The 16434-nt window shown below is 47.4% G+C and overlaps 1 protein-coding gene across 1 annotated transcript in view; it reads left to right on the plus strand.

Annotated features, from left to right (window-relative positions):
- Positions 1-11169: 11169 nt before the first annotated feature.
- LOC122923185 (uromodulin-like) overlaps positions 11170-16434 on the plus strand; it is a gene marked incomplete at its 3' end in the record, with an annotated part of 50264 nt that continues 44999 nt past the window's right edge. The window contains exons 1-2 of the mRNA XM_044273919.1: positions 11170-11187; positions 11420-11552. Of these exons, the coding sequence (XP_044129854.1) occupies positions 11170-11187; positions 11420-11552 (151 nt within the window). The remainder of the gene's footprint in view (positions 11188-11419; positions 11553-16434) is intronic.

The raw sequence follows: 16434 nt of genomic DNA on the forward strand, positions 1-16434 counted from the left end.
CAATTCCCAATTTAGCAATTTCATAATTTAGTGGTTTCTGCTATATCAGAGCTATTTGAAATCTATCCCTAAAAGGGTATATAATATTGAAGGTGCACATAGGGTCATTCAGAATAACTTCACACACACGCTTCTGTGCATTTCCAAGTCTAATTCTGTCACTAAATCCATACCGGTGACCCAGCGCCTAAATACTAGGCCTCAAATTTAAATCCCTCTAAATCTCTCGTTACCCACCGCTGTACTGTTGTTGCTGGGCAAGATATTTAGTGTCCGTCAAAGCACATTTTTTGTTCTGGGTTGAAGTACAATTCCCAATTTAGCAATTTCATAATTTAGTGGTTTCTGCTATATCAGAGCTATTTGAAATCTATCCCTAAAAGGGTATATAATATTGAAGGTGCACATAGGGTCATTCAGAATAACTTCACACACACGCTTCTGTGCATTTCCAAGTCTAATTCTGTCACTAAATCCATACCGGTGACCCAGCGCCTAAATACTAGGCCTCAAATTTAAATCCCTCTAAATCTCTCGTTACCCACCGCTGTACTGTTGTTGCTGGGCAAGATATTTAGTGTCCGTCAAAGCACATTTTTTGTTCTGGGTTGAAGTACAATTCCCAATTTAGCAATTTAATAATTTAGTGGTTTCTGCTATATCAGAGCTATTTGAAATCTATCCCTAAAAGGGTATATAATATTGAAGGTGCACATAGGGTCATTCAGAATAACTTCACACACACGCTTCTGTGCATTTCCAAGTCTAATTCTGTCACTAAATCCATACCGGTGACCCAGCGCCTAAATACTAGGCCTCAAATTTAAATCCCTCTAAATCTCTCGTTACCCACCGCTGTACTGTTGTTGCTGGGCAAGATATTTAGTGTCCGTCAAAGCACATTTTTTTGTTCTGGGTTGAAGTACAATTCCCAATTTAGCAATTTCATAATTTAGTGGTTTCTGCTATATCAGAGCTATTTGAAATCTATCCCTAAAAGGGTATATAATATTGAAGGTGCACATAGGGTCATTCAGAATAACTTCACACACACGCTTCTGTGCATTTCCAAGTCTAATTCTGTCACTAAATCCATACCGGTGACCCAGCGCCTAAATACTAGGCCTCAAATTTAAATCCCTCTAAATCTCTCGTTACCCACCGCTGTACTGTTGTTGCTGGGCAAGATATTTAGTGTCCGTCAAAGCACATTTTTTGTTCTGGGTTGAAGTACAATTCCCAATTTAGCAATTTCATAATTTAGTGGTTTCTGCTATATCAGAGCTATTTGAAATCTATCCCTAAAAGGGTATATAATATTGAAGGTGCACATAGGGTCATTCAGAATAACTTCACACACACGCTTCTGTGCATTTCCAAGTCTAATTCTGTCACTAAATCCATACCGGTGACCCAGCGCCTAAATACTAGGCCTCAAATTTAAATCCCTCTAAATCTCTCGTTACCCACCGCTGTACTGTTGTTGCTGGGCAAGATATTTAGTGTCCGTCAAAGCACATTTTTTGTTCTGGGTTGAAGTACAATTCCCAATTTAGCAATTTCATAATTTAGTGGTTTCTGCTATATCAGAGCTATTTGAAATCTATCCCTAAAAGGGTATATAATATTGAAGGTGCACATAGGGTCATTCAGAATAACTTCACACACACGCTTCTGTGCATTTCCAAGTCTAATTCTGTCACTAAATCCATACCGGTGACCCAGCGCCTAAATACTAGGCCTCAAATTTAAATCCCTCTAAATCTCTCGTTACCCACCGCTGTACTGTTGTTGCTGGGCAAGATATTTAGTGTCCGTCAAAGCACATTTTTTGTTCTGGGTTGAAGTACAATTCCCAATTTAGCAATTTCATAATTTAGTGGTTTCTGCTATATCAGAGCTATTTGAAATCTATCCCTAAAAGGGTATATAATATTGAAGGTGCACATAGGGTCATTCAGAATAACTTCACACACACGCTTCTGTGCATTTCCAAGTCTAATTCTGTCACTAAATCCATACCGGTGACCCAGCGCCTAAATACTAGGCCTCAAATTTAAATCCCTCTAAATCTCTCGTTACCCACCGCTGTACTGTTGTTGCTGGGCAAGATATTTAGTGTCCGTCAAAGCACATTTTTGTTCTGGGTTGAAGTACAATTCCCAATTTAGCAATTTCATAATTTAGTGGTTTCTGCTATATCAGAGCTATTTGAAATCTATCCCTAAAAGGGTATATAATATTGAAGGTGCACATAGGGTCATTCAGAATAACTTCACACACACGCTTCTGTGCATTTCCAAGTCTAATTCTGTCACTAAATCCATACCGGTGACCCAGCGCCTAAATACTAGGCCTCAAATTTAAATCCCTCTAAATCTCTCGTTACCCACCGCTGTACTGTTGTTGCTGGGCAAGATATTTAGTGTCCGTCAAAGCACATTTTTGTTCTGGGTTGAAGTACAATTCCCAATTTAGCAATTTAATAATTTAGTGGTTTCTGCTATATCAGAGCTATTTGAAATCTATCCCTAAAAGGGTATATAATATTGAAGGTGCACATAGGGTCATTCAGAATAACTTCACACACACGCTTCTGTGCATTTCCAAGTCTAATTCTGTCACTAAATCCATACCGGTGACCCAGCGCCTAAATACTAGGCCTCAAATTTAAATCCCTCTAAATCTCTCGTTACCCACCGCTGTACTGTTGTTGCTGGGCAAGATATTTAGTGTCCGTCAAAGCACATTTTTTGTTCTGGGTTGAAGTACAATTCCCAATTTAGCAATTTCATAATTTAGTGGTTTCTGCTATATCAGAGCTATTTGAAATCTATCCCTAAAAGGGTATATAATATTGAAGGTGCACATAGGGTCATTCAGAATAACTTCACACACACGCTTCTGTGCATTTCCAAGTCTAATTCTGTCACTAAATCCATACCGGTGACCCAGCGCCTAAATACTAGGCCTCAAATTTAAATCCCTCTAAATCTCTCGTTACCCACCGCTGTACTGTTGTTGCTGGGCAAGATATTTAGTGTCCGTCAAAGCACATTTTTTGTTCTGGGTTGAAGTACAATTCCCAATTTAGCAATTTCATAATTTAGTGGTTTCTGCTATATCAGAGCTATTTGAAATCTATCCCTAAAAGGGTATATAATATTGAAGGTGCACATAGGGTCATTCAGAATAACTTCACACACACGCTTCTGTGCATTTCCAAGTCTAATTCTGTCACTAAATCCATACCGGTGACCCAGCGCCTAAATACTAGGCCTCAAATTTAAATCCCTCTAAATCTCTCGTTACCCACCGCTGTACTGTTGTTGCTGGGCAAGATATTTAGTGTCCGTCAAAGCACATTTTTTGTTCTGGGTTGAAGTACAATTCCCAATTTAGCAATTTCATAATTTAGTGGTTTCTGCTATATCAGAGCTATTTGAAATCTATCCCTAAAAGGGTATATAATATTGAAGGTGCACATAGGGTCATTCAGAATAACTTCACACACACGCTTCTGTGCATTTCCAAGTCTAATTCTGTCACTAAATCCATACCGGTGACCCAGCGCCTAAATACTAGGCCTCAAATTTAAATCCCTCTAAATCTCTCGTTACCCACCGCTGTACTGTTGTTGCTGGGCAAGATATTTAGTGTCCGTCAAAGCACATTTTTTGTTCTGGGTTGAAGTACAATTCCCAATTTAGCAATTTCATAATTTAGTGGTTCTGCTATATCAGAGCTATTTGGAATCTATCCCTAAAAGGGTATATAATATTGAAGGTGCACATTGGGTCATTCAGAATAACTTCACACACACCCGCTACTGTGTATTTCCAAGTCTAATTCTGTCACTAAACCCATACCTGTCACCCAGCGCCTAAATACTAGGCCTCAAATTTAAATCCCTCTAAATCTCTCGTTACCGCTGTACTGTTGTAGCTGTGAAAGTTATTTAGTGCCCGTCAAAGCACATTTTTTGTTCTGGGTTGAAGTACAATTCCCAATTTAGCAATTTCATAATTTAGTGGTTCCTGCTATATCAGAGCTATTTGAAATCTATCCCAAAAAGGGTATATAATATTCAAGGTGCACATTGGGTCATTCAGAATAACTTCACACACACGCTTCTGTGCATTTCCAAGTCTAATTCTGTCACTAAATCCATACCGGTCACCCAGCGCCTAAATACTAGGCCTCAAATTTATATCCCGCTGAATTTGAATACAATACATTGGGCCAAATAATATATTTGTTGTTGTGGTGAACCATAACAATGAGAAAAACATCTAGTAAGGGACGCGGACGTGGACATGGTCGTGGTGGTGTTAGTGGACCCTCTGGTGCTGGGAGAGGACGTGGCCGTTCTGCCACATCCACACGTCCTAGTGTACCAACTACCTCAGGTCCCAGTAGCCGCCAGAATTTACAGCGATATATGGTGGGGCCCAATGCCGTTCTAAGGATGGTAAGGCCTGAGCAGGTACAGGCATTAGTCAATTGGGTGGCCGACAGTGGATCCAGCACGTTCACATTATCTCCCACCCAGTCTTCTGCAGAAAGCGCACAGATGGCGCCTGAAAACCAACCCCATCAGTCTGTCACATCACCCCCATGCATACCAGGGAAACTGTCTCAGCCTCAAGTTATGCAGCAGTCTCTTGTGCTGTTTGAAGACTCCGCTGGCAGGGTTTCCCAAGGGCATCCACCTAGCCCTTCCCCAGCGGTGAAAGACATAGAATGCACTGACGCACAACCACTTATGTTTCCTGATGATGAGGACATGGGAATACCACCTCAGCATGTCTCTGATGATGACGAAACACAGGTGCCAACTGCTGCGTCTTTCTGCAGTGTGCAGACTGAACAGGAGGTCAGGGATCAAGACTGGGTGGAAGACGATGCAGGGGACGATGAGGTCCTAGACCCCACATGGAATGAAGGTCGTGCCACTGACTTTCACAGTTCGGAGGAAGAGGCAGTGGTGAGACCGAGCCAACAGCGTAGCAAAAGAGGGAGCAGTGGGCAAAAGCAGAACACCCGCCGCCAAGAGACTCCGCCTGCTACTGACCGCCGCCATCTGGGACCGAGCACCCCAAAGGCAGCTTCAAGGAGTTCCCTGGCATGGCACTTCTTCAAACAATGTGCTGACGACAAGACCCGAGTGGTTTGCACGCTGTGCCATCAGAGCCTGAAGCGAGGCATTAACGTTCTGAACCTGAGCACAACCTGCATGACCAGGCACCTGCATGCAAAGCATGAACTGCAGTGGAGTAAACACCTTAAAACCAAGGAAGTCACTCAGGCTCCCCCTGCTACCTCTTCTGCTGCTGCCGCCTCGGCCTATTCTGCTGCTGCCGCCTCGGCCTCTTCCTCCGCCTCTGGAGGAACGTTGGCACCTGCCGCCCAGCAAACAGGGGATGTACCACCAACACCACCACCACCACCTCCGTCACCAAGCGTCTCAACCATGTCACACGCCAGCGTTCAGCTCTCCATCTCACAAACATTTGATAGAAAGCGTAAATTCCCACCTAGCCACCCTCGATCCCTGGCCCTGAATGCCAGCATTTCTAAACTACTGGCCTATGAAATGCTGTCATTTAGGCTGGTGGACACAGACAGCTTCAAACAGCTCATGTCGCTTGCTGTCCCACAGTATGTTGTTCCCAGCCGGCACTACTTCTCCAAGAGAGCCGTGCCTTCCCTGCACAACCAAGTATCCGATAAAATCAAGTGTGCACTGCGCAACGCCATCTGTAGCAAGGTCCACCTAACCACAGATACGTGGACCAGTAAGCACGGCCAGGGACGCTATATCTCCCTAACTGCACACTGGGTAAATGTAGTGGCAGCTGGGCCCCAGGCGGAGAGCTGTTTGGCGCACGTCCTGCCGCCGCCAAGGATCGCAGGGCAACATTCTTTGCCTCCTGTTGCCACCTCCTCCTTCTCGGCTTCCTCCTCCTCTTCTTCCACCTGCTCATCCAGTCAGCCACACACCTTCACCACCAACTTCAGCACAGCCCGGGGTAAACGTCAGCAGGCCATTCTGAAACTCATATGTTTGGGGGACAGGCCCCACACCGCACAGGAGTTGTGGCGGGGTATTGAACAACAGACCGACGAGTGGTTGCTGCCGGTGAGCCTCAAGCCCGGCCTGGTGGTGTGTGATAATGGGCGAAATCTCGTTGCAGCTCTGGGACTAGCCAATTTGACGCACATCCCTTGCTTGGCGCATGTGCTGAATTTGGTGGTGCAGAAGTTCATTCACAACTACCCCGACATGTCAGAGCTGCTGCATAAAGTGCGGGCCGTCTGTTCGCGCTTCCGGCGTTCACATCCTGCCGCTGCTCGCCTGTCTGCGCTACAGCGTAACTTCGGCCTTCCCGCTCACCGCCTCATATGCGACGTGCCCACCAGGTGGAACTCCACCTTGCACATGCTGGACAGACTGTGCGAGCAGCAGCAGGCCATAGTGGAGTTTCAGCTGCAGCACGCACGGGTCAGTCGCACTACAGAACAGCACCACTTCACCACCAATGACTGGGCCTCCATGCGAGACCTGTGTGCCCTGTTGCGCTGTTTCGAGTACTCCACCAACATGGCCAGTGGCGATGACACCGTTATCAGCGTTACAATACCACTTCTATGTCTCCTTGAGAAAACACTTAGGGCGATGATGGAACAGGAGGTGGCCCAGGAGGAGGAGGAGGAGGATGAGGAAGAGGGGTCATTTTTAGCACTTTCAGGCCAGTCTCTTCGAAGTGACTCAGAGGGAGGTTTTTTGCAACAGCAGAGGCCAGGTACAAATGTGGCCAGCCAGGGCCCACTACTGGAGGACGAGGAGGACGAGGATGAGGAGGAGGTGGAGGAGGATGAGGATGAAGCATGGTCACAGCGGGGTGGCACCCAACGCAGCTCGGGTCCATCACTGGTGCGTGGCTGGGGGGAAAGGCAGGACGATGACGATACGCCTCCCACAGAGGACAGCTTGTCCTTACCCCTGGGCAGCCTGGCACACATGAGCGACTACATGCTGCAGTGCCTGCGCAACGACAGCAGAGTTGCCCACATTTTAACCTGTGCGGACTACTGGGTTGCCACCCTGCTGGATCCACGCTACAAAGACAATGTGCCCACCTTACTTCCTGCACTGGAGCGTGATAGGAAGATGCGCGAGTACAAGCGCACGTTGGTAGACGCGCTACTGAGAGCATTCCCAAATGTCACAGGGGAACAAGTGGAAGCCCAAGGCCAAGGCAGAGGAGGAGCAAGAGGTCGCCAAGGCAGCTGTGTCACGGCCAGCTCCTCTGAGGGCAGGGTTAGCATGGCAGAGATGTGGAAAACTTTTGTCAACACGCCACAGCTAACTGCACCACCACCTGATACGCAACGTGTTAGCAGGAGGCAACATTTCACTAACATGGTGGAACAGTACGTGTGCACACCCCTCCACGTACTGACTGATGGTTCGGCCCCATTCAACTTCTGGGTCTCTAAATTGTCCACGTGGCCAGAGCTAGCCTTTTATGCCTTGGAGGTGCTGGCCTGCCCGGCAGCCAGCGTTTTGTCTGAACGTGTATTCAGCACGGCAGGGGGCGTCATTACAGACAAACGCAGCCGCCTGTCTACAGCCAATGTGGACAAGCTGACGTTCATAAAAATGAACCAGGCATGGATCCCACAGGACCTGTCCGTCCCTTGTCCAGATTAGACATTAACTACCTCCCCATAACCATATATTATTGGACTCCAGGGCACTTCCTCATTCAATCCTATTTTTATTTTCATTTTACCATTATATTGCGATGCTACCCAAAGTTGAATGAACCTCTCCTCTGCCTGTGTGCTAGGCCTAAATATATGCCAATGGACTGTTGCAGTGGTGGCTGACATGAAGCCTGATTCTCTGCTATGACATGCAGACTAATTCTCTGCTGACATGAAGCCAGATTGTCTGTTACGGGACCTCTCTCCTCTGCCTGGGTGCTGGGCCTAAATTTATGACAATGGACTGTTGCAGTGGTGGCTGACGTGAAGCCTGATTCTCTGCTATGACATGCAGACTGATTCTCTGCTGACATGAAGCCAGATCCTCTGTTACGGGACCTCTCTCCTCTGCCTGGGTGCTGGGCCTAAATTTATGACAATGGACTGTTGCAGTGGTGGCTGACGTGAAGCCTGATTCTCTGCTATGACATGCAGACTGATTCTCTGCTGACATGAAGCCAGATCCTCTTTTACGGGACCTCTCTCCTCTGCCTGGGTGCTGGGCCTAAATTTATGACAATGGACTGTTGCAGTGGTGGCTGACGTGAAGCCTGATTCTCTGCTATGACATGCAGACTGATTCTCTGCTGACATGAAGCCAGATCCTCTTTTACGGGACCTCTCTCCTCTGCCTGGGTGCTGGGCCTAAATTTATGACAATGGACTGTTGCAGTGGTGGCTGACGTGAAGCCTGATTCTCTGCTATGACATGCAGACTGATTCTCTGCTGACATGAAGCCAGATCCTCTTTTACGGGACCTCTCTCCTCTGCCTGGGTGCTGGGCCTAAATTTATGACAATGGACTGTTGCAGTGGTGGCTGACGTGAAGCCTGATTCTCTGCTATGACATGCAGACTGATTCTCTGCTGACATGAAGCCAGATCCTCTTTTACGGGACCTCTCTCCTCTGCCTGGGTGCTGGGCCTAAATTTATGACAATGGACTGTTGCAGTGGTGGCTGACGTGAAGCCTCATTCTCTGCTATGACATGCAGACTGATTCTCTGCTGACATGAAGCCAGATCCTCTGTTACGGGACCTCTCTCCTCTGCCTGGGTGCTGGGCCTGAATATTATGCCAATGGACTGTTGCAGTGGTGGGCTGACGTGAAGCCTCATTCTCTGCTATGACATGCAGACTAATTCTCTGCTGACATGAAGCCAGATTGTCTGTTACGGGACCTCTCTCCTCTGCCTGGTGTGTGCTGGGCCTAAATATATGCCAATGGACTGTTGCAGTGGTGGCTGACGTGAAGCCTCATTCTCTGCTATGACATGCAGACTGATTCTCTGCTGACATGAAGCCAGATTCCTCTGTTACGGGACCTCTCTCCTCTGCCTGGGTGCTGGGCCTAAATTATGACAATGGACTGTTGCAGTGGTGGCTGACGTGAAGCCTGATTCTCTGCTATGACATGCAGACTGATTCTCTGCTGTACATGAAGCCAGATTGTCTGTTACGGGACCTTTCTCCTCTGCCTGGGTTCTGGGCCTAAATTTATGAAAATTGACTCTTACAGTGGTGGGTGACGTGAAGCCTGATTCTCTGCTATGATATGAAGACTGATTCTCTGCTGACATGAAGCCAGATTGTCTGTTACGGGACCTTTCTCCTCTGCCTGGGTTCTGGGCCTAAATTTATGAAAATTGACTCTTACAGTGGTGGGTGACGTGAAGCCTGATTCTCTGCTATGATATGAAGACTGATTCTCTGCTGACATGAAGCCAGATTGTCTGTTACGGGACCTTTCTCCTCTGCCTGGGTTCTGGGCCTAAATTTATGAAAATTGACTCTTACAGTGGTGGGTGACGTGAAGCCTGATTCTCTGCTATGATATGAAGACTGATTCTCTGCTGACATGAAGCCAGATTGTCTGTTACGGGACCTTTCTCCTCTGCCTGGGTTCTGGGCCTAAATTTATGAAAATTGACTCTTACAGTGGTGGGTGACGTGAAGCCTGATTCTCTGCTATGATATGAAGACTGATTCTCTGCTGACATGAAGCCAGATTGTCTGTTACGGGACCTTTCTCCTCTGCCTGGGTTCTGGGCCTAAATTTATGAAAATTGACTCTTACAGTGGTGGGTGACGTGAAGCCTGATTCTCTGCTATGATATGAAGACTGATTCTCTGCTGACATGAAGCCAGATTGTCTGTTACGGGACCTTTCTCCTCTGCCTGGGTTCTGGGCCTAAATTTATGAAAATTGACTCTTACAGTGGTGGGTGACGTGAAGCATGATTCTCTGCTATGATATGAAGACTGATTCTCTGCTGACATGAAGCCAGATTCTCTGTTACGGGACCTCTCTCCTCTGCCTGGGTGCTGGGCCTAAATTTATGACAATGGACTGTTGCAGTGGTGGCTGACGTGAAGCCTGATTCTCTGCTATGACATGCAGACTGATTCTCTGCTGACATGAAGCCAGATTCTCTGTTACGGGACCTCTCTCCTCTGCCTGTGTGTGTGCTGGGCCTAAATATATGCCAATGGACTGTTGCAGTGGTGGCTGACGTGAAGCCTCATTCTCTGCTATGACATGCAGACTAATTCTCTGCTGACATGAAGACAGATTCTCTGTTACGGGACCTCCCTCCTCTGCCTGGGTGCTGGGCCTAAATATATGCCAATGGACTGTTGCAGTGGTGGGTGACGTGAAGCCTGATTCTCTGCTATGACATGCAGACTAATTCTCTGCTGACATGAAGCCAGATTGTCTGTTACGGGACCTCTCTCCTCTGCCTGTGTGTGTGCTGGGCCTAAATATATGCCAATGGACTGTTGCAGTGGTGGCTGACGTGAAGCCTCATTCTCTGCTATGACATGCAGACTAATTCTCTGCTGACATGAAGACAGATTCTCTGTTACGGGACCTCTCTCCTCTGCCTGGGTGCCGGGGCCTAAATATCTGAGAATGGACTGTTCCAGTGGTGGGTGACGGGAAGCCAGATTCTCTGCTATGGAACCTCTCTCCAATTGATTTTGGTTAATTTTTATTTATTTAATTTTTATTTTAATTAATTTCCCTATCCACATTTGTTTGCAGGGGATTTACCTACATGTTGCTGCCTTTTGCAGCCCTCTAGCTCTTTCCTGGGCTGTTTTACAGCCTTTTTAGTGCCGAAAAGTTCGGGTCCCCATTGACTTCAATGGGGTTCGGGTTCGGGACGAAGTTCGGATCGGGTTCGGATCCCGAACCCGAACATTTCCGGGATGTTCGGCCGAACTTCTCGAACCCGAACATCCAGGTGTTCGCTCAACTCTAATCATAATTCCTTTTATTGTATGAAATGTGTAGAAAATATAATGAAGTATGACACCTAGATTATATGTGTGGCTCATGTCCAACTCAGAGCGCGCACACTGACACTTTGCTTTAATGTGCTCGTTGAAGTCATGTACCTTTTCAACAATGTAGCAATGTGTTGGCGATTTTATGTGTGAAAATTTTCATTAAAAAAAAGAAATCTTCATACGATTTTATTGTATGTTTTAAAAGGGCCAATTTTATCATGCGATTTTAAATAAACGAATGTTTATCGAATGTATACTATTTTATAATGCGATTTTAAATAATCAAATGTATATGATTTAAATAATCGAATGTTTATCGAATGTATACGATTATATGTGAATCGGAATTCAGGAAACAGGATCTGACATAAGAGTTGGGAGTTATAAGAACACAGCTTTGGCTGATTTAGTTTGTAACGCCCCAGATGAAGCAAAGGCGAAACCCGGGTCGGGCATCTACACACGCTTTTTACCTATTGATGTTTGTAAGTACAATAAACCTTACTTAATATTAAACACCCTGGGTATTGCACTATGTTCTGTTTCTCCTGAAGGAGAGGAGGAAAGAAACTTTGCTGGTCGGTATCGGGATTGTTATTGGAGATGTGCCTGTAACATCGTGGAATCTCCATAGAATCTTCCTGTGAGTGAAAGCCTGCCTGTGGAAACCTAGCGCGGACCCATACATATGTACTTTAGTCAGCAGCTACTGGCAAGCCAAGATGTGGGGAGATATCCGCCGTACACCAGTTGGGCAAGTAGTGATGAGGTGAGGCATGGCAGCTGGTGTTGCGAGCGATAAGGCTCCTGACCCAGAGACGATTGAGGAGGACATCAGTGACGTGCAGACAGTACTCGATGATGATGATGTAGCTGATCGCACTTAGGAGCCGGGTGATGAAGGGGCTTCATTGTCATCGGGATAAGAGGGTGGCAGCTTGCCCGTGAGGCAGCAGCGGAGCCAGCAAGTGGCCGGGAGTCAGCAGGGTGGTAACAGTGGGAGTTCAGGAGCCAAATATGCCCGGGGTAGACCACCTGCTTTGCAGGAGCCTACCTGCCCGGAAAGTAGTGGTGCTGGGGTTCACGGAAGCAGTGGCGATAGCAGTCAGTCAATGGGTAGTGTTGGGGGTAAAATCACCTACTCGGCAGTGTGACAGTTTTTTGTTAAGCCCCTAGAGGAGGTATACATGGCTATTTGTAGAATTTGTAGGCAGAAGGTGAAGCGTGGCAAGGGTGCCAATGTTGGCACCTTGGCCCTGCATCAATATATGTAGTGTCACCATAAAGTGGCCTGGGAGAACCATGGCTCCGATGTGATGGTTCAGTCTATTGCATCACCCAGTAGCACGCACCCGATTTCAGGCAGTCAAGGCTCCACCACCTCAGCCGAAGGGAGCTGTCTGTCCTTCCCATCATCTGCTGGTCCTGATGCTCCTACTCCTTCTCCTACTCCTCATCAGTCATTCCATCAGCAATCAATCACAGAAGCGATTGCCAAGAGACAACAGTATGCGTGCACTCATCCAACAGTGCAGAAGCTGAATGTGCTCCTGGCCAAGTTGCTGGTGCTGCAGTCCCTCCCTTTCCAAGTGGTGGACTTTGCACCTTGCAGAGAACTGATGGCTTGAGCGAAGCCGAGGTGGAGAGTGCCAAGCCGTAATTTCTTTGCCAAAAAGACCGTACCAGCCCTGCACACATATGTAGAACAGAAGGTATGCCAGTCCTTGAGCCTGTCGGTTTCTGCCAAAGTGCACAGCAGTGCCGACATGTGGAGCTGTAACTACGGTCAGGGACAATGCATGTACTTTACGGCCTACTGGGTGAATGTGGTTCCTGCACAGTCACACCAGCAATTTGGCCAGGTGACGCCTCCACATTCTCAGGCCGTTGTTCCTGCTACAATGTCCGCTTCTGCTTCCTCATCCTCCACCGTGTCCTCAGCCTCCACTGCAGGGACAATTCACAGTGCCCCTCCAGCATACCACATGTGCAGGGCACGGCAGTGTCACGCTGTTCTGCACCTTGTTTGCCTGGGCGAACTGAGTCACACATTGGAGGAACTGCTCTGTGTCCTTCATCAAGAAATCAAATCCTGGCTTCTCAAAATCAGAATTATGGTGACCGACAACTGGAAGAACATAGTGCCGGCGCTGCGTCAAGGAGGGCTGAGCCATGTGCCCTGCATGGCACACGTGTTTAATCTGGTCGTCAAGCGGTTCCTGAAGTCTCCCACCCATCTGCAAGACATCCTAAAAACGGCCAGGAAACTTTTCATGCATTTCAGCCACTCACCGCAAAGCACACCCTCCTTGAGCTGCAGCGGCAGAACGGCATCCCCCAACATAGGCTGATATGCGACGTTTCCACCCGTTGGAATTCCACCCTCCATATGTTGGACCGACTATACAAACAGAGAAAGGCCATAAACTATTTCTTGATGATCCAAGCGTACAGGAGTACTCGCCTGTGTAACTTCGATGTCAGCCAGTGGCAGCTCATGCGTGACACCTGCCGTTACCTCAGACCCTTTGAGGAGGCCACGTTATTTGTCAGTCGCCTGGACGACGGGATTAACAACGTCATTCCACTGCTTCATGTCCTGGAACAGATACTTCTAAATCTGGATGGTCAGGGGACTGGAGACGTGGAGCCTAGATCTCAAGGCCACATGAGCCCTGTGGGAGCTGAACTGGAGGAGGATATTGGAACACAAACAATGTTTTTATACACAGGTGACAGAAGAGGAGGAGCAGGAGCAGCCAGAGGAGCTACAGGGCGATCAGGAAGATGAGGCAGAGGATACAGACACACCGTGGCAGTATGCAGTGGAGATGGAGGCAGGGAGTTCCTCCGAGTCACTTGCACAAATAGCCCGATGCATGCTCACTTGTGTGTGTAGTGACAGCCGAATTGTCAGCATTCGGCAGAGGGATGACTTCTGGCTCTCCACTATGTTGGACCCTCTCTACCGGTCCAAAATGGGGGCCTTTTTTACACCCGCTGAGATGGAGGACAAACTGAACTACTATAGAGACATCCTATGTAGTCAGTTGGCCGCTGCCTATCTGCGCCATCGTCCATCCTTTCACAGGTCTGACCGGGGGGGGGGGCATCTGCGCTCACATTCCTCTGCCATGGCTGCTGTGGCAGGGTGGGGGGGTAGGAGCAGTACCAGCTCCATCAGCAGCAATTTGAGTCTAGAGTCGCTAATGAGCAGCTTTCTTCACCTGCCTAGTAAAGAAACTACTCGCCAGCAGCAGCTAGACCTGGAGCAGGACCTGAACCAGCAGGTGGTGGCAAACTTGGACAGCACCCTGCCACCCCACATTGAATATCCACTGGACTACTGGGCAGCCAAACTGGATTTGTGGCCGCAACTGGCAGAGTTTGCCCTGGAAAAGCTGTCCTGCCTGGCCAGTAGTGTGGCACCAGAGCGGGTGTTTAGTGCCGCGGGGGCCATAGTTACCCCAAGAAGAACTCGCCTGTTCACCCAAAATGTGGAGAGACTGACCTTTGTCAAGATGAATCAGGCGTGGATCAGCCAGGATTTCCACCCACCAATGCCTGATGCATCAGAGTAGATCATCCATGGTGCCATACCAACACTTTGACAAAAGAGACCAGTTTCTTCTGGATACCTGCCTCAGCTACTATTCTGATACTGCCACCCGCCTGATTCCACACATCTGATGCCAAGTGCTCCTTCTTTCATCCACCATCTTCAGTTGGTAATGGTATTGCCATCCACCACCTCCACTCCGGTCTCCTGATGCTGCTGCTGCCACGTCCACACTGTTATTGTGCCACCCTGTGGCCTCCTCCTGTGTCTGCTGCTGCTGCTACCTCCACACTGTCATTGTGGAACTCTGTGGCCTCCTCCTGATGCTGCTGCCACCTCCAGACTCTGTCATTGGGCCACTCTGTGGTCTCCTCATGCTGCTTCCACCTCACCACTATGTCATAAGGCCACTCTCTGGACTTCTCATGCTATTCCCACCCTCCCCACTTCATGACTGGGCCACCATTTTGCCTTTTGGCCTGGCTGACATCATAACTTATTTGACCCTTCTTCTGACCTGTCAGAAGGAAGGAAAAATGAGATGCATAACGGATCCTGTCTATGTAACAGCTGTAAGGCCTGCATGACATGGTCCCTATTTTGCATCAGAATTGGCTTATGATTTGGTAGCCAAAAGCAGGAGTGGGTACAAAACACAGAAGACATGCAAATATTCCATTCACGTGTCATCTCTTATTTGGATCCACTCCTGTTTTTTTGTTTTAGCAATACTGATTGATTACTAACCAAATGCTGACTAATTGAAGGCGGATGCTCCACAGATATGATCCGTTTTTTGGGGGTTATTGTTCTGATCAGAGGAAAAGCAAAATAATCAGTGACGTCAACACAAACTTACTGTTGACACCCTCTCCACTCTGTCGGGCGGCTCTACTTGTAAAAGCGTTAAATAGAACAGGTTCTGTAGACATCTATGTAGAATCAGCTGACGACGGTGTAAAAGAAGTAAGCTCTTTCACGCTATAGTAGGATCTTCGGCCTCTGCACGGTTCTTTATACCTGGTGCTAACATTGTTCACACTTCACACTTGAGTTCACACTTGAGTTATTTGGTCAGTTTTGGCCCCATAACTACCCAAATAAGAGAAGTGTGCAGTGATTCTAAGAGCGACACCTGTCATCTACATGTCATACTGACTCACAGTATTGTTTCACTACTCCAGCAGACTCCCTATGCGTGTTACTGAAAGGCACATTGTTCTACACCACTATAAAGTGTCCTTTAGGCCTCTTTCACACTACCGTATGGCTATTTCAGTGTTTCGCAGTCCGTTTTTCACGGATCCGTTGTTCTGTTTTTTGTTTCCGTTTTTTCCCTTCCGTTTTTCCGTATGGCATATATAGTATACAGTAATTACATAGAACAAATTGGGCTGGGCATAACATTTTTTAATTGATGGTTCCGCAAAAAACGGAACGGATACGGAAGACATACGGATGCATTTTCGTATGCATTCAGGTTTTTTTGCGGACCCATTGACTTTAATGGAGCCACGGAACATGATTTGCAGCCAAATATAGGACATGTTCTATCTTTGCAGAGAACGGAGATACGGAAACGGAATGCATACGGAGTACATTGTGGGTTTTTTTGCGGACCCATTGAAATGAATGGTTCTGTATACGGACTGTATACGGACCATATACGGAATGCAAAAAACGGCCTGCAAAATGGAAAAAAAAACAGTAGTGTGAAAGAGGCCTAAGGCACATTCTTTTGTTGGAGCCAACCACAACGTGATCATAGATCCTATCCCTACTATCAAAGGGTAATCAGAGCAGCTCTC

This window comes from Bufo gargarizans, unplaced genomic scaffold (genome assembly GCF_014858855.1).
Source record: "Bufo gargarizans isolate SCDJY-AF-19 unplaced genomic scaffold, ASM1485885v1 original_scaffold_1327_pilon, whole genome shotgun sequence".
Classification (NCBI taxonomy): Eukaryota; Metazoa; Chordata; class Amphibia; order Anura; family Bufonidae; genus Bufo; species Bufo gargarizans.